A 23,683-nucleotide genomic window follows, 5' to 3' on the forward strand; every position below is an offset into this window, starting at 1 on the left:
GACTTTGTTTATCTAATTACAGGATTTCTTATATTTATTGTGTATGGATTAAGCAGACAAAGAAAAGTGTGGATACACATAATACCCAGATGTCAGTTGACTGGGGGCCCAATGACGGTTCTGGTTCTGCTCAGAACATGACCTGCTGAGTCCAAGGGGCACACAGAGATTAGGGTATGCAACATCTTACATTCAGGAGAACAGGGGGATGTGGAAACCTTCAAAAATGCATCAGTCTGGGGTAAGCAAAGCCCAATCACTCCTGAGTACACCAGTCATGAGTAATTCAGACGAGGATAGACACAAGGGATGCCCCAATTCCTTTGGTGTTGGCTCAATGTTCAACAGACTCACTAGGCTTCAGATATTTTCATCTCTGTGTTTCCGCTCTTTCCTCTTGGGAAGGGAGTGAGTGTGACTAGACTACAGCACAGTCAAGACTGGTTGAGTAACTAGAAAATGTCCTAATTGCTGAGGGCAACATTAGGAGAAGAGTGCACCATGATCCGAGGGAATATAGCCAGGTTTGTTGTCCCCATTAAAGAGTAGCATCCCAGAGTCCCTCTAGGATACTGAGTCGCTGAGTAGTAAGGATTTTTCTCTAACCCCTTTTCCTCTGGTTCTTAAAAATGGGGAAGTGGACTATTCCCATAGGAACTTCGGCAATGGAGGAATTGTTAAAATTGCATAATTCAACTCAACAAGCATTTATCCAACTAGATTCAGGCCAACCTAGAGACCTAGCCTGGAGACCTTACTCTACAAAATGTGGCTCAAGGAACTGAGGATTTTTAGATTGGAGAAGAGAAGGCTCAGGGGAACTGGAGAGCTGTTTTCAATGATCTGAAAGTCTGTGGAGAAAGAATTAGACATGGCCCCAGAGGTCAGATCCAGGAGCAATGGGGGCTTGTTAAAAATTTAGGCTCAATGAAAGAACATTTCCCAATCCCCAGCAATTTAAGCTCCCCCAAAGTGGAATGGGTGGCTCCATAGATAGTGTGGTGACTTCACATGACTGAGGGTCTTCCCCCCTTTTATTTCCTTAGCTATATGACACTAGGCAAGTCACTTTCCTTGTTTGGGTCTCAATTTTCTCATCTGTTAAAAGGGAATAACCATAACACAGTGACTATGAGCCTCACAGTGTCCTTGTGAGGACTAGATGAAAGACTGTATATGTAAAGTGCTTTGTGGAGGAAAGTGATGTATCAGAGAAGGCTGCCTGGTGGTGAGAGCTGAAGAGAGTGTGACCTGGAGCAGATAAATCACACCCTCATCTCTGGCCACCTCCCACAACATCGCATACCTGACTCCATGCCCAGGAAGGACTTGTGCCCCAGGGCACTGAACCATAACCATATGGAGCTGTATTGCAGGAAAGTCCCAGCCTTGGTTCCCTTCCCTCCTTGCTCTCTGGTTACCTCCTCCACAACCTCCTGGCTGGCATCTCACCTCCATCCCCTGAAGTTCTAGAATCATGAACCACAGTCCAAGCACTAGTCTTGTTTCTGGATGGAATGTGTCAATCTACACACTTAGGGCCCCATCTCACCCTGTAACTTCATGGATCAAAGTTTCTCATCCCTGGCCAGCAGAGACTCCAGTTAGAATGTGAACTCCTGAGGGCAAAAATTATCTTTGTACCCTTATATTTGCATCTCTAGCCCTTAGCACAGGATCAGCACATAGTAGGTGCTTAACAAATTTTCATTCATTCAGTCAGAAGGCAGCATCCCATAAGCAACTCTCACATCAGCCCCTTTGTCTCTATTCACAGTCACCTCCCGAGTTAAGACCCTCATCACCTCCACATCCCCAGCAGCTTCCTAATTGGTCTCTCTGCCTCAGGGCTCTCCCTCTCTCTGATACATCCTACCACAGCTAATGTTCTTAAGGTACAGATCAGACCATGTCATTCCCTTGTTTAGAACTTTCCAGTTGTGACTCTGGGCTTTAGGGTAAAATACTTCTGTTTGGCAGTTAAAATCCATCACAATCTGACTTTCGTTCTAGACATATTCACTTACTTCTCCTTGTGCAATTTACATGCCAGCCAAAGAGGCCCCCTGGCATTTCCCTGATGGTGACACTCTCTCTAGCTTGGTGCAGGGGCTGGAGTGTGGTACTTGGAGTCAGGAAGACCTGATTTCAAATCCCAACTCAGACACTGACCTGTTGCTTAATTTCTCTGTGCCTCAGTTTCCTCATCTGTAAAAAGGGAGTGACAATCACACCTAACTCACAGGGCTGTTATATCAGTTGAGTGAACCTATGTAAAGTACTTCTTAAAACTGAAAGCACCCCACTTCATGGATACAAAGTGTGTTTGCACACCTTGGCTCATTCAGGGAACTATTTGTCCCCAAAGAAGGGAACTGAAGCTGAGAGATAGAGTGTCACATGGCTGGTAAATGGCAGAGTTGTGGTTCTTTGGATCACAAGGATCAGACCTGTAGTGAGCCTCAGAGAAGATCTAACCCAGGGCGCCTTCACTTGGGTTCCTCAGAAGGTCCATGACTTGGGTAGAAAAAAATGCCACCTTAATTTTCTCCATTAGCATTTCCCTCAGCTATTTAAAACCATGGTTTGAGAAGCCACAGGGGTCCATCACACACACACATAATGCCAAGAACCTCATTTTTCTCTATGAGGAAACTGAGGTCCAGTTGGAAAAAATGACTTGCCCAAGGTGTCACAAATAGTGGTAAGTACCAGGATTCAAATGTAGGTCTTTAGCCTCTAAGTTCTGTTCTTTTTACACAGTGAAAAGCAAGGTTAAAAAGAAATACATTTTAATTGCAGCAAGAAGGATTCAGGCTAGACAGTAAAAAAGAACTCCAAGACCCCAAGGGTCATGGGACACAGGATCAGATTACAGAAGACTGTTCTGGATTGCCATGCCTTCAGGCAGATGCCCACCTCACAACTAATAGGTACCTGAAAGGCTGTGGGTGAAATGCTCATTTACATCATGGCCTGTGCCAGGGTTAGTTAACCCCAAGGTTAACTATTCAACCAATGTAATTTAGTAACAGGGTGATCTGGGACACAGAGGCAGTTTGGCAAAGTGTCTTCTCCTTGGATCTTAGCTTTCTCTCTCATTCTGAAGTTCATCATTTCTTCCAGCCTGGCTCTCTCTTGGTTTGAGCCATAAACTGCCAGGATCCTCACGGAGCAGGACCCAGAGAGCACCTGACCCAGGTAAACAGAACTTCTGAGAGAGTCTTGATCCCCTCCCTGGAAGAGTTCCCCTAGATGAACTGAAGTCCAATCTCAACTCAAGGTTAGTATGTGGTGGCCATGAGCATCTACATCAGGAGGGAACAAGGGCCCAAGTCCGTACTAACCAATGATACCTTGGTAAGATTTAGAGCTCATCATCTACTGTCTCCCCCTTCTTTCACAGGTATATAGAAGGAATGACTTGCCCTAGGTTACACAGATAGTGAGGTGCAGAGCTAAGACGGGACTCACAGCCTCTGACCCTGCATCCAGAGCTCTTTCTATTGACTACACCACCTTTGCTTCTTGAGGCTGCTGCCTACAGAAACTCACCTCAGTCTGGGCCCCCATGGCTTTTGCAGAGCTCCTGGAACACGTTGGCAGCTTGGGGAGGTTTCAGGTCTTTCAGATTATCTCTCTGGTCATACCTATCATATGTCTCAACCCTCACATTCTACTGGAGAACTTCACTGCAGCTATTCCCAACTATCACTGCAGGCTCCCCTTGCTGGACAATGCCACTGCCTCCCTCAATATCACCAGAGGTCTGGGTCCTGATGCCCTCCTGAGGGTCTTCATCCCCCTGGACAAACACCAGAAGCCAGAGAGTTGCCATCACTACCTCCGTCCACAGTGGCAGCTGTTGGAACTCAATGCATCAGTCCCAAATGCCAGTGAGGCAGATACAGAGCCTTGCCTGGATGGTTGGATCTATGACCGCAGCGACTTCACCTCCACCATTGTTTCTGAGGTCAGAGGCTCCCTCCCTCTAACTCCCCTCTCCCTTCCCCATCTCCATGGGTACTTCTTTGGAGATTCACCCAACACTCACATAGCTGAGCCTGTTCCACATGGCTTCTTTAGGACTGAAAATATTTCCTTCCCATCACATCTCTCCTGCCCCCTTCTACTCTTAATATAGACGGCCTAAAGAGGACAAAACCTTGGATTCAAGTGCCAGCACTGCCACTAAGGATCTGTGTGAGCTTGGGAAGCACTTCCCTTGCTGGGGCTCACTTTCCAAGTATGTGAAACGAGATGGTCTCTCCTACTGACATCCCTTGTTCTAAGGGCCTTCTCAGTCCTGATGTTCAATGTTCCAAGCCCCCTCCCAGCCCTGACAGTCTATGAAGTAGCTTCTCTCAACCTCTGCTGTTCGCTTCCCTTCTGATACAGTGGGATATGGTATGTGACTGGCAGTTCCTGAAGCCCATGGCTCAATCCATATTCATGGCAGGCATTATGATTGGAGCTCTTATCTGTGGCCCTGTGTCTGACAGGTGAGTGTTTTCTGATTTAAGCTGCTCTCACGCCCCATCTTCATACAGATCCCTCAGAACTGGGAACAGAGGTCTTGGGGGACCCCCGCCCACCTGTCCCTGCACCATGACATCTTTGTCCCACCAAATTGCCCTAGATTCACTTCCTGTATCACAGGTTTGGGCGGAGGCTGGTCCTGAGCTGTTGTTACCTGCACTTGTCCATCACTGGTTCCTGTTGTGCTTTTGTCCCCAACTTCTCCCTTTACTGCTGCCTCCGTTTCCTATCAGCCTTTGCTGTGGCTGGCATCATGATGAACACTGGGATACTCAGTAAGTATGGTGTCATGGACCTGTCTGAAACCCTGAAATCATGCCTTGAGACCTCCCATCAGACCAAGACCCCATAACCAGTGAAGTGAGGTTGTCATTCTTCTCTCCCTTCAAGGCACAGTTCAAATGCCATCTCTTCTGCCGATTTCTCTAAGATCTTTACCCCCTCTCCAACTAGAAGCTAGCTTTCCACCTAGTCTCATTTGGAGCCTTGTATACTTAAATGTTCTAATTTGCATCATTTTTTGTGTCTGTGTGTCTTCTTCCCTAGTAACCTGTCGTCTGCTTGAAGGCAGGGATTCTATGTACTTTAATTTCTCTCAGTATGTAACACAATGCCATGCAAATAGTAGGTCCTTAATAAGTGTTGCATTACTGAAAGAAGAAAGGGATGCTTGCACGATGAATATATGGAAGAATGAGTGGATGGATGGATGGGTGGATGAGTGAATGGATGGATGACTGGATGGTGGGATGAAAGAATGAATTAGTGGACATAAGGATGGATGGAAGATTATATTCATAGATGGGTAGATGGATGGATGAATGGATGGGTGGATGAATTCATAGATAGATGGATTACATGCTGCTGACCACTACAAAGGAAAGTCGTTCATTCATGTTGACTTTATTCAGTACAAATTTATGATATATAATTTCAAATGGGACTTCACTGCTGAATGGCAATCCTTTTATTTTTCTATGATTGACTCTTTATTCTGCTCTCCATGGATACACTTCTTTTTTTCCTTTTTTTTAATTTTTAGTTTACAACACACGGTTCTACATAATTTTGAGTTCCAGATTTTCTTCCCTCCCTCCCCAAGATGGCATGGAATCCCATATAACTTCCATGTATAACTTCACATTGTATTAATTTACACACTGGTCAAGTGGTGGAGAAGAATTATGACCAATGGAACGAATCATGAGAAAGAAGAAACAGAATCAAAAAAAAAAACCACAACCCAAATACAAAAACAAAAGAGAGAAAAAAAAGGGGGAGAAAAAGGCAAGCATGAAGTGTGCCTCAATCTGCATTCATCCTTCATAGTTCTTTCTCTGGATGTAGATAGCATTCTCCATTGTGAGTCCTTTGGAGTTGTCTCTGCACATTGTGTTGCTGAGAACAGCAAAGTCTGTCAGGGTTAGTCCTCACAGAATCCATATATCTGTGGTTGTGTATAATTTTCTCCTGGCTCTGCTCCGCTCACTCAGCATTATATCGTGTAGGTTTTTCCAGGTTGTTATGAAGTCCATATCATCCCCATTTCTTATAGCACAATAGTATTCCATTACCTTCATATACCACAGCTTGTTCAGCCATTCCCCAATTGATGGGCATCCCTTTGATTTCCAATTCTTAGCTACCACAAAAAGAGCTGCTATAAATATTTTTGTACATATGGGCCCTTTTCCCGCTTGTGTGATCTCTTTGGGATACAACCCTAGAAGTGGTATTGCTGGGTCAAAGGGTATGAACATTTTTATAGCCCTTTGGGCATAGTTCCTAATTGCTCTCCAAAATGGCTGGATCAGTTCACAACTCCACCAGCAATGTAACAATGTTCCAATTTTCCCACATCCTCTCCAGCATTTATCATTTTCCTGTTTTGTTATTTTAGCCAATCTGACAGGAGAGATGTGGTATCTAAGAGTTGTTTTGATTTGCATTTCTCTAATCAGTAGTGATTTCGAGCATTTTTTTCATATGCCTATAGATATCTTTAATTTCTTCCTCTGAAAATTGTCTGTTCATATCCGTTGACCATTTCTCAATTGGGGAATGACTTGAATTCCTATATATTTGGTTCAGTTCCCTGTATATTTTGGAAATGAGGCCTTTATCAGTGACACTAGTTGTAAAGATTTTCTCCCAATTTTCTGCTTCCCTCCTAATCTTTGTTGTATTGGCTTTTTTTGTACAAAAACATTTCAATTTAACATAATCAAAATTATCCATTTTGCATTTTGTAATGCTCTCTATCTCTTGTTAGGTCATGAATTCTTTTCTTTTCATGGATACATTTCTACCTGTCTCCCCTCTTGTCTTTCCCACTTCCTTTCCACAGAGAACTTTGACTCCTATTCTACTGAGCAAATGGAAGCCATCTGTCCTTTGCTTCCTCTTCTCTCCCATTCCATGTCTCAAAGCCCCTCTTAATTGTTCCCCATTTTCCCTTCCTTTGCTCTAGTTTCTGATGAAGAAGTGAGCCCTTTCCTTTACAAAGTTAACTCCTCACTTGAGCTCTTGATTCCATCTACTTTTATCTCATCTAGGACCTTGACTGCTCAATCATTCTTTTCTTCCTCTCATCTTTAATCTATCCTTATCCACTGACTTCTCCACAATCCATAAATGTGCCCATATGTTCCTTATTCATAAAAACCCTCACCCTTCTTGGACCCTGCCATCTCCCCCAGTTATCATCCTATATTCTCCTCCCTTTCACTTGGAGTCAAACTCCAAGAAAGGGCTGTCTTCTCCTGATTTCTCTGTTTCCTCCCATTCCCATTCCCTTCAGCTCTTTGCACTATGACCTATGACCCCACCACTTGATGGAAATGACTCTTTCCAAGATGGTCAATGATTTCTGGATTGTTCAAAGTGAATGGCCTTTTCTCAGTTCTCCTTCTTCTTGATCTCTCTGAAGTGTTTAGCACTTTCCATACCATATCCACCCCCCACCCCCACACACACTGCATCCTGTCTTGGTTTTCCTCCTATGTATTTGATTATTCCTTACTTTCCTTACTAGATCTCCCTCCTCTTTCATTTCCTGAGGCAGCTAGGTGGTGCAGTGGATAGAGCTGTGGACCTGGAGTTAGGGGGATCTGAGTTCAAATGTGACTTCAGACACTAGCTGTGTAACCCTGGGCAAGCCACTTAACTTCAGTCTGCCTCAGTTTCCTCATATGTAAAATAGAGATAATAATATCATCTACCTTCCAGGGTTCTTTTGGGGATCAAAAGAGATAACATATGTACAATATGTCATCTCAGTATTTTGTAAACTTCAAAATGCTATCTAACTGCTGACTATTGTTATCCAATAACTACAGATGTTACCTAAAGCCCTTCCCTACCCTCCATGCAGGCAGCTCCCACATCTATATATTCAGTCCTAACCTCTCTCCTGAGCTCCAGTCCCATGTCAACAGCTTCCTGCTGGACAGCTCCCCCTGGATATTCCAGAGGCATATCCAAAACAGAACTCATTACATTTCCCCCCACAAAGTGTCCCTTTCTCCAGAATTCTCTCACTTCTATTGCAGGTCCCAGCATCCTACTCTCTGAGGTGTGCAAGTTCAGTCATTGCTCCCCTTTCTCCCTCAGCTCCCATATCCATTTCTTGTCCCTTGGCTCCCCATAGCCACCTCCCCTGCCCAAGGTCTCATTCTTTCCACTCTTCACTCTTTGTGGCCACCACCCTTGTTCAGGTCCTCATCATCTCTCACCTGGACTGTCGCAAAGGAGTTCTAATTGATGCAGCTGTCTTTACCATTTCCCACTCCACAGCTGCCAGTGATATTCCTAAAATGCACAAGTTTGACCAACCTACTCCTTATGCTTGAAAATCTTCTCTGCTGCCTCTGTGAAAAAATACAAGTGCCTCCAGTTTTCATTTAAAACCATTCACAACCTGGTTTCCACCAATCTCCTTAGTCTTAGGAAGGGACTTGTGGGAGCAGAGTGGATCACACTGACTCCACCTTGTGACTCCATTCTGGATCTAGCTCAGGAGCCACCTTCTACATATTCCTCATCCCCATTATAAGCACTCTCTCCCTCTCCAAAGGATGTTGGATACACTTCATATTTACTCTCTGGGTAAGCATTTTAACCCCCTTCACCAAGAGAATATGAATTCCTTGAAGATAAAGATGCTTCCATTTCTGTCTGATTACACCCAGTGCTTTGTACATAGCACATACTTAATACGTTTGTCAAACTGAATGGAATTGAGTAGATAAATGACTGAGCAGGTGAAATGATGGCTCTATGCCTGAATGAATGAATGGGTGAATGAATGAACAAATGAGTGAAGTCATTTTTGTGTCTGGGTTTCCTTTCAGTGATGGAGTGGACAAAAACCCAGGCTGGGGCCACAGTGATGACCATAAATTCTCTTGCGTTTAGCTTTGGCCAGGCCTTTCTCTCAGGGGTCGCATATGCCCTCCGAGATTGGCGCAGCCTCCAGCTGACCGTGTCCGTGCCCTTCTTCTTCTTCTTTCTCTCTTCATGGTCAGTGTCACTGGGATCTCCACTTAGGATAGATTCATTATGGCTAAGGTGACATGAGTGAGGAATTCCTCTCACTGGGAGAGCAGTAAGGCTGGCCACTGCCACCCCGTGAAGGCCAGCACTGCTGTCTATATTGTCTTCCTACTACAACCAAAATTGGCTGTCATTTTGTCATCAATCAGTTAGAATACCTAGGAGAGATGCATGCTATCTTGTAGGGGGGAAATGGAGGCCCAGAGCCTGTCTTGAAGGCAGTGGCAGAGCCAAGGCTAGAACCCATTCACCAGTTCCCCAGGCCAAGGCTCTTTCTGCCATTTCTCATTTCTCTCCATCCCATCTGGCACAACCAGGATGCTTTGCTAGTATCTGGTGAGGTGGTTTGCTCAGAGAATACATAAGCCAGGAAGGAGGCCAGATTCCAGGATGGGGGGAGGGCCATGTGGTTCTCTCCTTCAGAATCAGCAGGGCAGGTGGGTCCTCTGTGTTAAACAGGTGGCTGGCAGAGTCTGCCCGTTGGCTCATCATCACAGGCAAAACAGATCGTGGGCTCCATGCACTCAAGAGAGTTGCAGGAATGAATGGGAAGAAGGATGCTAGAGACACCTTGACCATGGAGGTAAGAAGAAAAGTTTAGCTGCTTTAGAGAACTGAGGAAGCGGGTTGGACACAGCCCAGTGACCCCTTTTCCTGTTCATGAGGCAGTCTGGGGCAGGCTTGGCAGGTATGAAGCTCTGCCTTGGACCACTAGGCTCCTGTTGGATCAGGAAAGAGGAGATTTGGAGTGAGGAGACTGGCTGTGATATATTGGGCAAAACATTTACTGCCTCAGTTTTCCCCAAAAGTCTCAGAGTTGGAAGGGACCTCAGAGGTCATTTGATCCAAATAACTCCTGACTTTCCTATATATACACATATATGCATATATACATACATATATGCATACATACATATGTACATGGTCAATACACACACACAGACACACGCACAGACACACACACACACACACACACACATGCATAAAGACCTCTCTCCAGTGAGGAAGGACCCATTACCTTCCAAGCCAATCCCTTCCCAATGCAGACATTCCTAATTCTCAGGAAGTTTTTCCTTCTATCTAGCCCAAATTTGCCTCTCTTCAGTTTCCCTCTTTGCTCCCAGTTCTGGTCTCTGGTGCAAAGTGAATGTTAAACTTCTCCTCCTCATGAAAACCTTTCAGATATTCAATGACCACTATCACTTCCCCCCACACCTTCTCTTCTCTGGGATAAATATCCCCCCTTCTCCCAATTGACTCCTAATGGACTCGAGCCCCTTAAACACTCTGGCTGGCCTCCTCTGGACGTGCTCCAGCTTGTTGACCAACAACATGCATTTTTAAAATGCCTACTCTGTACCAGGCCCTGGAGATATAAAAACAACAGATGAATCGGTCTCTGCCCTTATGGAATCTGCCTTTTTGTAGGGGAGAGAGCAGCTCCTTAGTGCTCAGAATACCTACAAATATCTACATGGTGGTTTGGGAGGGAGGATGCTCACAGTGCCAGACAGCAGCCTCAGCCTGGGTGCTGTATGTCTTTTCAGGCAGCCTGAGAGCCCTTTGGCATTTGCATTTGAGCTTGGAGCCCGCTCTCTGTAGAGGGAGATGGTCTTTGTTCAGGTCTCTTCTAGAACTGATGCCCACAATCAGAAGCAGCTGCAAGAACCAACCACATCTGTCTTTAGGTTTACAAAGCACTTTCCTCACAGCAATGCTGGGAGATTGGACTGCTATGCTATCTTCACTCTACATGTGGGGAAACTGAGTCTCAGACAGGTGAGGTTAGGTGTAGTTCAGTTGTATCCAACTATTAATGACTCCATGGATTGTAAAGTTGTTTATAAATGATACTGCAGTGGTTTACCATTTCCTTCTCCAGTGAAGAGAGACAGAGATTAAGTGACTTGCCTAGGGTCACACAGCTAGTAAGTATCTGAGGTGGGATTTAAACTGAGGTCTTCCTGATTCTGCGCCCATCACTCCATCCACTGTGCCACCTAGCTGCCTCAAGTTAGGCAGGTAACACTAGCTCTCACCATCTCTGCCCTAAGTGACACAGATGGTATAGGTTTTGGGATTGGAACCCAAGCATCTTGGGTCTAAATTTAGCACACTGTGGCCTTCTCATGGAGGCAGAAGGGCCAGAACTTCAGGGCTGCCAGAATTTGTGTGTCTTCCCTGACGCTTTCCTAATCCTTCCTCAACCTTCTCTACCATTTCCCCCAAAAGGTAGGACTCTGTGTTCTTTGCACAGGGTGCCCCCTGGTGTCCAGGAATCATAGCCTCAGAGAGTTAGGTAATCTGTCTGCCTCATTTTACAGATGAGGAAAGTGAGGCCCACACAGGTGCGGCAGCTTGCCCAGGGTCATATAGGCAGTAAGCATTGGAGACGGGATTTGAACCCAATTCTTCCGGGCTCTCTAAGCCTGTCAGTTCCCACCTAGTCTGCAGGGAAGGACGGGGGGAAGGGACCCTGGAATCCACAGAGGGGTTGGAGATACTGTGCCCAATTCGGGAAATCGTAGTGGCCATTGAGTAACAAGCAGCTGGATCTGATCATAGATTGTCAGAAGGAGAAGGGCTCATCTAGTTTCCCACTTTACAGATAAAAACACTGAGGTCCAGAGAAGTTAAGGGACCTACCCAGGAGGGTCCCAAAGAAGGTTGGGACAGAACCTATTGTTCTGACTCCTAGGCCAGGGGCCTTTCCTTGAGCCCTGGTTCAGGGGATGCCAGTGGCCATGACAATGTCAATAGAGTAAATCAGGACATGGAAGCCCACAGTCCAGAAAGATTTCTAGAGAAAGTTCTGTCCCAATGACAGTCATGGGCAGAGAGAAACCATGATTATAGAGCTTCTTCTAGGACATGTGGGTCACTATGACTCCCAGCTCTTTCTCTCCTCAGACACTGACATTTTCCTTGTGTCTCCCTTCCTAGATTGTGTTATCCACCATGCAGGATGAATTAATGGTGACTAAGACCCAGCACTCAATGGTGGATCTCTTCCGAACCCCTGGGCTGCGCAAACGGTTTTGTTGCATGCTTTCTGTGTGGTGGGTTCCTCTGCCTGTGGCAAGCTAGTCCCAGGGGACAATTCCCAGCTTCGTAGTAGGGGACGATCAAGAGGTTGGCTCAGTAAAGAAGTGGGGAAAGAACGTCCCCTCTAACCCCTGCCACCATCCCATCCCCCTTGAATCCCATCTAGCCTGGCAGGAGAGGTGGCAAAGCTATCCCAGCCTCGCTAGGGTTATCTATCTGTAAGTATTGTGGCCCACCAGTGACCCTTGGCTCAGGAAGCTAATGTCCTTAGCATCACCCCATCAGGTGAGCCTCTTCTGGAAAGTAGAAACAGCCTCTGCTAAAGCAAACCAGAATCACCAAACTTGGGTGTGTGGGGAACCTGAGGACAGAGAATGTCAGAGCTGGGAAGGACCTTAGACTAGGAAAAAAAATCATATTTGGGAGTGTGGTGGGAGGTGAGGAACCTTAGAACACAAAATATCGGAGCTGGGACTGGGAGGAACCTTAGAACATGGAATCTCTCCAGTGGGGAATGTGCTGGCCCCTGAAGGGGAAACTGGAGGATATCCTAAATAACCCCACTGGGCGGAGGGGGATTGCCTTCACCACCTGCCTCTTTCTGCTGCCGTCTCTCCGAAGGTTCGCCTATAGTTTCACGTTCTATGGAGTTATACTGGATCTGCAGAGCCTGGGGAGCAATATTTTCTTGCTCCAGGTGCTCTTTGGGGCCATTGATATACCAAGCAACATGGCTGCCTTTTTCGCCATGAACCACCTGGGTCGGCGCATAACCCAAGCAGGCTCCTTGTTCTTTGGTGGTCTCTGCATTCTGGCCAACACGTTGATACCCCAGGGTAAGTCCGCGATGACCAGAGGCCTTTTGGTCCCTTTGCTCAGTTCACCAGGCATTTGTAAATACCTCTAATGTGCCAGGCACTCAGCAAGATCCCGCAAATACAGACAAAAATGAGACTGAGGGCTTACAGTCTACAGTTAAAACACAAAAGCCCTCGTCTCCGCTCTTCAGTGCTCAAGGACTAGGTTTCCCAATCCTTTGGGAGATTAGAGTGTCAAGGAATTGTCCAGTGGTTTTAGTGCCCGGTCTCTTCCCGGTGGAAGCAGGACCCCAATTCAGCCCTCTGATATAGTAGACCCTGGGAATGACTGGCCAAGGTGAGCTCCCCCGTCATCCCCACCTTCCCTCAGGAGAGAATGATGGAGCCAGTCTGCAACAACCAGCACGGAGGGAGCCCTTTAAAGTTTGCAAAATGCTTTATACACCCCGTTCCATTTGGTCCTGACAGTAACCCTGGCAGGTACAGGTGTTCTTGTTACCCCATTTTGCTGGCCAGAAAACTGAGGATAATAGTGACAGTACCAGCTACCATTTATAAAGGGCTCTAAGGTTTGCAGTGTTTTACAAATACGATCTGTTTGATTCGCGGAATTCAAGCCTGGGGCTTCTTGACTTGGAGACCGTGATGCTGCCCTGCCTCTCTCTGAAGATTATAGGTTTAAAATGGGCAGGAAACTTTGAGGTCATTTAATCCAACCCCTTTGTTTTCCAGTTAAGGAAACTGAGGCCGAAAGAGGTTAGAGGAAATAGCCAAAGTCACACAGATAGTAAGTGGAAGAGGAGGGATTCGGACCCCAGTCTTGGGACTCTCAATTCTGCCGTGCCTCCTATTGATCAACGCGCTTTTATGAAGTCCCTACTGTGTGCCAGGCACACAAAACCACAGATGAGACAGTCCCTGCCCTCAAGGAGTTTCTCAGGGAAAACACGTACACACAAGCAAACACACAATTTGTATCGGAGACAATCTATGGAGATACAATCTGTAGATAGATACAAAATATTCCCTCTGCGGTCTGGGAAGGATCGGCTGTCTGAGGCTGATCACCGCTGGGTGTGTTCCCCACCCCCATCACAACCCCCTCCCTCATCCTTTCTTCATCTCTCCCCCTACCCTTCCCTTATTCCTCCTCCCCCATCACGCCCCCATCCCTCCCCTATCACGCCCCCCATCACGCCCCCATTCCCTCCCCTATCACGCCCCCACCCCTTCCCCCATCCCATTCCCCACCTTCCTTCCTCACTCCCCATCATCCCCACAGAACTGCAGATCCTGCGGGTGACACTGGCCGTCCTGGGGATGGGCTTCGTGGGTTCTGCCTACAACACTCTTGTTGTGTACAGCAGTGAGCTCTTCCCCACCGTGCTCAGGTAAGAACAGGTGAGGGCCTGGCCAATGTTGGGGTCCGTGTCCAGGGCCACTAGTGCCCAGGGCTGCCTTGTACCTTTCTGATGTGGGGCAGGTACCTGGGAGGCAGGAGGGCCGGCAGCTGCTGTTCAGCCAGGATGAACTTGCCTGGATTTGCTATTGTCTCTTCTGCTCAAGTTGTGTGGACTCATCCAGGAAGTGAGACATGACCCAGGCCCATGCCAGGGTCTATCAATGCCCTTTCCAGAGGCTCACATACATGCACATACACACACACACACACACACACACACACACACACACACACATCCCATAGTGATGACAAGGCTTTCGTGCCCATGCCTCTCAGCTGTTTCTGTGGTGTCCATTCCCTCCCTGAACAGACAAAATGCTCCCCACCTCCCACCCCAGCCTTGTAACACACTCTTCCCTCATGACTCTCATTCCACAGGAGCAGTAGCCATCTGCTTCTTCCACCATTTGCACACCTGCAACCTTCCTCCACCCTGACACCTTTGAATGTCCCTGGGGAAGTGGGAGGGCCTTCTACAGCTCCTCTCTGGATCTGCTCCTGCAGCTGGGGCTTCTGGAGGGAGATCAGCTTCCCAGACCTCTTCTGTACCATCTCCTGCCACACAGGGACCTCTGCTGCTGCCTTGGTAGTGCCAGAGCTTCCCTAGAGCAAGCAGCAAAGGCAGGGACAGTGCCTTGTAAAAGCAGTACATGTGCACTCAGAACAGCATCTCAGCCACCTCCTTCTTCCATGTTCGCTGGGGCTGAGCAGGGCTGCCCATACTGCCCTGTCCTGCTCCACTCTGGCCATCCTGTCCTCCACAGAATGACTGCGATAGGCGGGGTCCAGATCACTGCTCGCCTGGGCTCTATCCTGGGACCTCTACTGAGGTTGCTAGGTCAATTCAACCCTTTGCTGCCCCTGCTCATCTATGGAGGTGTTTCCGTGATCATGGGCCCAATTGCGCTCCTTTTGCCTGAAACCCTCAACCTGCCACTGCCAGACACCATCCAGGATGTTGAGAGTCGGTGAGTGGGCCCTGCCCTGGGCAGCCTGAGAGAGGGGGGACACTTTGCCACCCTGCAAGTATCACAGGGTTCTCCATAGACCCGGTATGATCAGTCTCCCAAAGGTACATCTTCCTGAAGGGTGAGGAGCCTTGGTCCTTACACTTACCCTGAGGGCAAACACTGGCAGCACAGTGAGCCAGCTCCTGCCCTTAAGGAGAGTACATTCTATCTGGGCAGGTGAAATCTACACATGTGAGTATGTAGAAAATAGCTACCAATCAATCAACAGTGTCCTAGAAAGGGCCTACTGTGTGTCAGGTACTGTGCTACGTGCTGGAGATATAAAGACACCAATTCAAGGGTCCCATAGAAGCGGAAGGGGCTCCCTGGCACCTCCCCCCAGCCCTATGAGGCAGGCAGAGCAGGCATTATTATCCCCATTTTGGGAGGACACTGAATTTCAGAGAGCTTCACCTCTGCACTGAGCCTTGTACCCTGGCCAAAGCCCATCCAACTCAAAAACGTCAGGGCTAGGACTTGAACTCAGGTCTTTAGAGTGCAAAGCCCATGCTCTTTACCATTACCATCCACTGCTTCCTTCCTTCATTGCTTTTCTTTTTCTCTCCCTCTCCCTCTCCCTCTCCCTCTCCCTCTCCCTCTCCCTCTCCCTCTCCCTCTCCCTCTCTCTCTCTGTCTCTCTCTCCCTCCCTCCCAAATCTTTTTTAGACGAAGTGATGTCCAACCTTAACTGTTAATATTCCTTCCAGCTCTAAATACTTTGATACTAGTTTCTCTTTCTTTCTCTTTTAGGGACCACAGAATAAAAGGTGCAGAGCAGGGAGAGAGCACTGTGAAGCTGACAAGATTGTAGGACGGTCATAAGAGCCCCCATCCCAGGGCAGAGAGCCAACCAAGGAAGCTGATGACATCCTGCCCTTCATGAGCAGCTACAGCTTTGGGAGAGTATCTTGGGTCAGGTGCTAGTGTTCACTTATGCAAGAGACTGGGGCACTCACTGGGGCTGTCCTCTCCTTCCTCCCCACCCTTCTCTCCATCCCCTGGAATTACAACCCACCTCCTCCCATCAGTCCCCCAATCTGCTGCCCAAGAGCTCTGAGAAACCTCCAGCCTGAACACAACCACGAATGTTTCCTCCTGAACCCTGATTACAAACCTTAACACCCTCTCCAGTCCCCAGTGCCTCCCCCTTTTCCCTGCTCCTCAGCCTCAGGTTTCTTCTTCTTCTGCTCTGGTGCCAGAGACTGGATTTGGAGTGAGAAGACCTGAGTTCAAATCCTGACCCTTCCCACATCCTGCCTGCATGACCTTGGACAAGTCACTTATCATCCCTGGTATCAATTTCCTTCTTTGTGAAATGAAGAAGGTGTGTTTGTACAAGATGACCCCTGGGCCTTTTCCAGCTCTCTCTTTCATGTATGGTCTGCTACTTTCTCTTGTTGCCTTTCAGGTGAGGCCATGCGCCAGTAGAACTTGGGCTAGGTCTGGCTGGCATGGCTGCCCTGGCCAGGTTCCCAAGAGGGCTTAGTATTCCTCCCTCTTCCCCCTTCCTCCTGCACTTCTGGTTGTGGAGGAGGGGGAAGGGGCCATGTCATAAGCTGCTGATCTTTCCTGCTGACTGTGGGGCTTCCCTAAGACTTGGTGTTACTCATTCCTCCTCTCCTCCCAAATGAGGAACCCCATGGGGGCTGGGGAGGGAAAGGCCTCTGGCTTCTCTGCTAACTGGTCTTCTGGTTCTGTCTTGTATGGGCCCTCAACGGACCCAGTCTGCATCCAATTCAACTAACATTTACTGAATGAATGTATTCTGTTCCTTCCCAGCAGAATGTAAGCTTCTTGAGGACAAAAAATGCTTTGCTTGGCACCTAGCAAGTGCCTGGCACATAGTAGGTGCATAATAAATGTTTGCTGATTGACTGAATGACTGACAGATGCTCATTGTGTGAGAGGCCCCATGCTGGAGCCTGGTGATACTAAGTTCAAAAGTGGTTCCTGTATCCAAAGAGGACTGAAAAATTGGGAGCTGGAAACATATATATGTTTACATGTGCATATATATGCTTTATGAACATATATGTGTACACACATATACACACAGAGCTTGGGGGAGAGGTAGAGGGCTGTGACATGTACACAGGTGAGCATCTTCCAAGATGGAATTTGATGGGAGTAGATTTGAGACCCAGGCCAAGGCTGCTGAAAGACTGGAGGAAGGAGAGAATGCAGTTTCCTGGAGGAAGTGGCCTTGAAGGAAGGGGATTTCATAGGCGGTAATGGGCACAAGGAGAGAATTTTAGGGCCAGGTTTGGATCCGCAGAAGTGGCAGAAGATGGACGAGGTAAGGGAAGCAACGGAGCCTGGCTTGGCTGGACCCCAGATTGGAGGAAGGGGCTGATGTGGAGGCTGTGCCCGGTGTCGGGGAGGGAGCCTCTTTCTCACCTTACGTCTCAGAATCTTTGTCTGGCTCAACCTTCTCTGGTTCTCCCCCCCCCCCACCCCTGCCCCACCGGTGTCCTCTACCTCCTTAAATCACTCTGTATTTAGTTAACTATATCCATTTTTTGCTCTCCCTATGTCCACACTCACACTCCAACCAAGGAGAATGTAGGTTCTCCGGGAGCAGAGCTCATGCCATTTTGTCTCTGTGTCCCCATCACCTAAAAGGAGGAGTTTCATAAGTGCTTCTTGAATCAAGGCCTGCCAGTGAAGAAGAGGATTTAGAGCCGCCTTTCTCTGTTTGGAAGACAGGTGAAAGTGGAGAGATGTTTGAGGCAGAGAAGGGTGGAGGAGGGCCCAACTCTTGGTGGAGGCAGTGTGCAGGAGACCCTGCTCTGGGAAAACATGGGAGCCAGGCTCAGGCATCTTCCCTCCCTCTGTGGCCGGGCTGGACATGGAAGGGCGACTCTGGGGTGAGGAGCATCCAGAAATCCTGACTCCCAAGACTCCTTGTTTCTCTAGCATTCTTCCCTGGGCCCTCATTCCCTCTTGGCCAGCCAGGTTTGGCAGTATCAGATCTGAGTTTGAATCTCTGTTTTACTCACTTACTTTGTGACCTTGGGCCAGTCTCTTCCTGGCTCTGGAACTCAGTTTCTTCATCTGTAAAGTGAGGAGGTTGGAATCTAAGGCCTCTAAGGTCCCATCCTGCTCCAGACCTTGGGTTTTCTGGTTTTCCCCAGCTCTCCTCCACCTCTGACACCTGGAACTTCAGGGTGGTCTCTCTCTCTCTCTCTCTCTCTCTCTCTCTCTCTCTCTCTCTCTCTCTCTCTCGTCAGATCCCATCAGATCACCCCTTTTGTGGCCTCTGCCTGGGAGGAACATGCAGGGCACAGAGGCCTCTGGGGAAATCTCAGCTCTGATGGCAAAGCTGACCTCTGAGAGGGAGAACCCGGCTCCCTGCCCACTCCCTGCTGCCCCACCAGGCCTGGGCCTTGTGTCACCATATGGAGCGTACTGTGGGGGGCCGAGTAGCTGCCTCCCAAATTGGCCTTATACAGATTAACTGGGAGGTCAGCTCCGCTTCTCCCTGGACATTCCTCCCTCCCTCTCAGAGCCCAGAGCCCATGGCTCTCCTCTGGTTGGGAAGCAGCATCTTAGAGCTGTCAGGGATCCCCCTCCATCAAATGCTCCTTCCCCCCAGCTTAAAAAGGAAGGCAAGCTCATCTATAATTAAGGAACTGGATCAGAGGAATCCAAGGTCCCTCTCAGCTCCAAACCCTATTATCCTAGGAATCTGCCCAAGGCCACAGGGCCAGTTAGTGGCACAGCTGGAACTAGGGAGAGGAGAAGGAAGGGGGGGTCCTAATTATCTAATGAATCTATTAAGAGCTCACAGGCCTTTAATGTTATTCCCTTCCCAGGGGTGTTCACATTTGGATAGAAGCCAAACCTCCAAGGAATTAATGTCTTAAGGCAGATTTTCAGAGAGCAGTGATGAATCAGTTGAGGAGAGATATTTAGGCAAGGGAGATTCTGGCCACCTAAGGAGGATCCCAGAGATTCAGATGGGACAGGGCCTTGGTCTGGAAGCCACAGTGAGGGGGGCTCCCGAACTCCCCTGCTCAGAGTAGCCAGGAAAAGAGGGGCCTGGCCTCTTTCTAAGGTTGCCAGTGAGCCAGATCCCAAAGCCTGGCCTCAGGCCTCATCTTCCTCTGCCCCTCTCTGTCTGGGGCTTTGCTGCTCTGGCCTGGCCCTCCCCCTCCTCCTAGTTACTCCTCAATCTCCCTGGTTTCCTTATTCTCCTGCCTGCCTCAGTGGACAGCACATTGGGCCTGGTGTCAGAAAGACCTCAGTTGAAATCCAGCCTCAGATACTTATAGCTGTGTGATTCTGGGCAAGTCACTTCACCTCTCCTGCCTCAGTTTCTCATCTGTAACATGGGGATAATGATGGCACCGATCTCCTGCTGGCTTCTATGGGGGGTCTAATTATTATGCAGGGGGGTTGTAAGGATAAATATCCCCGTGCTTATTCTTCTACAGAAGGAAAGCCTGCCCAACAATGGGCTACCTTAAGAAGTAATGAGCTCCCCCCACACACATGTCTCTCAGTGGAGGCTGGGATGTTGAACAGAGCAGGCATTGTCAATCAGGTGTGGATGGATTAAATTGAGATCCCTTCCAACTCTGAGGTTTTCTGATTCTCTGGTATAGGATGAAGGAGCCTAGATTTGGGGCCACTAGACCTGGAATCCCAGCCCAGCTTCTCATTCTCTATGTGACCTTTGGCCAGGGGCATTTTGCCTTCCTTGGGTCACGTTTTTATGCCTTGTTTTCTCCCATTAGAGTGTAAGCTCCTTGAAGGCAGGGGCCATTTTTCTTCTTCACTTGTAGTGGGACCCCAGTGCTTTGCCTGGCACAGAAATTCCTTCATAAATAGTGGTTGGCTTGTTGACTTAACATGGTAGCAATCTGGTGAAGCCCTTCTCAGAATCAAGGTTTTAACAGCATTCAACAAAAGGCATAGGGCTACAAAGGAGACCAATTGTATTGAAATTAAGTGCCATTTCCTCCCAACCAAGTTCAAAGATGCTTTGAAGTCTGTCCACAGACCCCTGGACCCCAGGTGAGGGAAACTTGTCTTAGAAGAGGAATTGGCCTTGTTCTACTCAGATCCAGAGACAGAACAAGGGGCAATGGAGTGAGTGTCACAGAGGGCTAGATTTTGGCCCAATGTTTGGAAAAATCTCAACAACCAGAGCTAACAGTGGGATGGGCTGCCTCAAGGAGGTAGTGAGCACCCCATCCTTGAAGGCTTTAAACAGAGCCTGGATGAATGGACGTTAAGAAGGGGATTGATTGTTAATTAGGTGCAGGTCGGTGGGGACAGCTCCAAGGAGTCTCTGGGAGCCAACTCAAGTCACCTCTACGGGTCTCAAATGGGTGGAGGAGGGAGGGTTGAATCATAACGTCTTTAAGGCCCTTCCAGCTCTGAAGTCTATGACCCGGTGATCCTGAGGATTCTCTAGCCTGTGAGCCCCACTGAACTCAGCCCTGCTGACAGGGCAGAGATATCCCAAAGAGGACAAATGAGTCTCCATCGCTCCAGCTGGTGGCAGGGGAGGAGTTGTCAGAAAACACAAAGTCATCACTCTCCAAGGAGGGCCTATTCTGTGGCAAAATCCCCCAGAGGGCTAGGGGAGGTCTGGGAAGTAGACAGTGCACTCCCTCCCTGCCCCTCTGCCCCAGTCAGTAGCCCAGTTAAGCTGGCCAGCAGGAGCAGGGAGGAGAGGGGAAATTCAGAAGGGACCCTTCTCCTCTGTTTCTTCCTCCGAACTTATTTCCCTGGGCCCCTATTGGTGGATGACCTCTATTCAGGAAGACACTGCTAGCCCCACCCTGTGTTTTGGGGACATCAGAGCCCAGAGAAGGGAGCTGGGCCATCATCCAAAAGGCCCATGTGGCCTCATCAACGTTAGGACAACCCAGTGTGGAGTTCTTCCCCCCCCCCCCCGGCTGGTCTCAGTAGGGGTCCTCTCTCTCTCTCTCTCTCTCTCCACTGTCTTTCTGTTTCCTCTCTATCTCTTTCTTTCTCGATCTCTTTCCTCTATCTCTCTGTGTTTTCTCTCTCTCTGTCTCTCTCTGTGTGTCTCTTTCATTTCTCTGTGTGTTTTTCTCTTTCTCTCTGTCTCTGTCTCTCTTTCTCCTTCCCTGCTCCCTGCTTCTGTGGTCATGGAAGCCTCTTCAAGCAAAGGCAAGGTGACCATTTGGTGAGTGTTGTAAAAGGATTCTTTTGGGGTATGGCTTGGATTGGTGGCCCCTGTGGTCCCTTCCAGCTCTGAGATTCTGTGATGGGAGGTGGGGAGGGTAGTAAGGAAAGCTGCAGCGAAGAGAAGGTTGGGTATGTAGGACTACATGATGTCAGAGTCCATCAGTACCCGTCAGCCTGACTCCTGGTCTCAGGATCCTCCAGACCCCCATCAGGCCTCAGACATGTTGTCAGCTCTTTGGGGTTAGGACTCATGTCTCCATTCCCTCTCTCCCCTATAGAGTTAGTCACAGGACAGGCTAGTAGAGAAGTCTTGGAAAACACACGTTGTTGGCCATCTCCAGTGCTCGTCCTGGCTGGCATGGCTGTTGGGCTGGGCCATCTCCTTTGGTTTCACTGTCAGGGTCCCTGGAGTTCCTCTCTTCTCTAGGAGCCTGGTCTTTGTCTTGCCACTAGTGGCAAAGCCACAAGAGGTCTTCATCAGAGATAATGAGGGACTGATGGGAGGGTCCTGCCTGTGATCTGGCTTCTAGTCCCCCTGATGAGCTGTGTGTCTTTGCCCAAGGCCTCCGTTCTCTGAGGGTCAGCCTCCTCATCTGTTTTGGGTCTGCACCTGTGATTTTCATTGGTCTCTGGAGCTCCCTCCACCAGATCAGCATCTGATATTTCATTTATCAGCTGACCAGAAGCATTTATTTCACGCACCAGACATTGTGCTATGTATAAGACAGTTGTCTGGGCCACTGAGAGGTCAAGTCATTCACCCAGGGTCACACAGCCCATCTATATCAGAGACAGCACTGGAACCCAAGTCTCTCTGACCCAAGGACTGGGGCTCTCTACAAAAACCCTGGGCCCTTCTCTTCATATCCATAACATACAGATAATGATCCCTGCCCTGTCTGTCTCACAAAGTCATTGTGAGGACCCAATGAGGTGGAAAGCACCATGTAATTATAAATGCCAAAGAAATGAGAGAGAATTGCAGAGGGAGTTACGGCAGAATGCATAAAGGGAACACAATCTAAACCCATCGGAGAGCAGGCGAGGCCTCCTCTGCAGCCGGCCCTTGGTTCAGCGCTCATTTGTGGCTTGACTCACTGAAATGGAAGGACCACAGTTTAGATCGAAGACATCCTGGTCCTCCTTGTGCCTGTCTCCAACATCCCAAGCTCAAGTGCACAGGGTGGGGGGTGGGGGTGGGGAGGCACCCTGGCTCTTCCTTGGATACCAACCACAGAACCATTCCCTTGAGTTCTTCCCTTGGAACAGGTGGAAGGAGTGAGCCCAGTGGGCACACCCTGCTAGTCACTCTGTCACTGGAGAGCCAAGATTAGAACACTGGCCTCTCTGGGTGGGGCCCTTGTGCTTCACTTGAGCTTAGGGATGGGGGGTGGGAGTGGCACAGTTGGGGTTAGGCCCAAATTGGGCAGCCTGGCTTTCCATGGGGCGACAGCTGCTAGTTAGAGTCGCAGCCTGGGGAGCCAAGAAGGCTTCCTCTCCTCCTCCAAGTTGGCCCTTCCTGCCTCAGTGCGGGAATTGAGGCAGAGGAAGCTGGGAGGTAGGGAAGGAGGGACTCGACCGCATCCCTCCCTGAACAAACCGCACAGGGCCAATGGAGTTTGGAAAGTTTCTTTTGTTTCTCCCACACATTTCCGGAATTGGGGTGTTTTCCAAGACTCAGACACATTTGTTAACAAAGAGAGAGAAAGAAAAAATAACAATGGGGGACGGGAGCCCCTTTGGCAGAGAACTGTCCCCCCAGCAAGTCCGTGGGGCCGTTCCTCCCGGCTCCCTCTCGCCCGGGATGCCACAGGTTATTGATATCTAGATAATTGTCTTTAATATATATCTGCATTTTCCTTTCCCCCCACCCCCCCCGCCCCCCGCCCCCCAACCCGACACACACGCACAGATGCTCTTCTTTGCCAGATCCCAAATGCACGTCGCCCGAAAAATCAGCTTGTCAAGAGACCTCCAAATTCTCCCCTGGGCGGGGCAGGGCAGAACACCACTGTCTGTCTAGGGAGCATGGCCTCTGGGGCTGAGGTTTCCCTCTCTGCCCAGGGCCCTGGCCCTAAAGACTCCCTATA

The 23,683-nt window shown here is 48.8% G+C and overlaps 1 protein-coding gene across 1 annotated transcript; it reads left to right on the forward strand.

The window, feature by feature from the left end:
* The first annotated feature begins 3,571 nt into the window (after positions 1-3,571).
* Positions 3,572-16,239, forward strand: LOC118855341 (solute carrier family 22 member 12-like). The gene is made up of 10 exons (XM_036765416.1): positions 3,572-3,973; positions 4,399-4,502; positions 4,660-4,814; positions 8,892-9,060; positions 9,553-9,676; positions 12,037-12,152; positions 12,760-12,974; positions 14,239-14,347; positions 15,183-15,386; positions 16,179-16,239. The coding sequence occupies exons 1-10, from the start codon at positions 3,572-3,574 to the stop codon at positions 16,237-16,239; spliced, it is 1,659 nt and encodes a 552-aa protein (XP_036621311.1).
* Positions 16,240-23,683: the final 7,444 nt, after the last annotated feature.

Source organism: Trichosurus vulpecula, chromosome 6 (assembly GCF_011100635.1).
Source record: "Trichosurus vulpecula isolate mTriVul1 chromosome 6, mTriVul1.pri, whole genome shotgun sequence".
NCBI lineage: Eukaryota > Metazoa > Chordata > Mammalia > Diprotodontia > Phalangeridae > Trichosurus > Trichosurus vulpecula.

Bases quoted from the DNA above. Each gene is read 5' to 3' on its own strand.
- LOC118855341 (XM_036765416.1), top strand. From the start codon at position 3,572: ATGGCTTTTGCAGAGCTCCTGGAACACGTTGGCAGCTTGGGGAGGTTT. The intron at 9,677-12,036 runs GTAAGAAGAAAA...CTCCCTTCCTAG, and splicing joins GAGACACCTTGACCATGGAG to ATTGTGTTATCCACCATGCA. The intron at 14,348-15,182 runs GTAAGAACAGGT...TGTCCTCCACAG, and splicing joins CTCTTCCCCACCGTGCTCAG to AATGACTGCGATAGGCGGGG.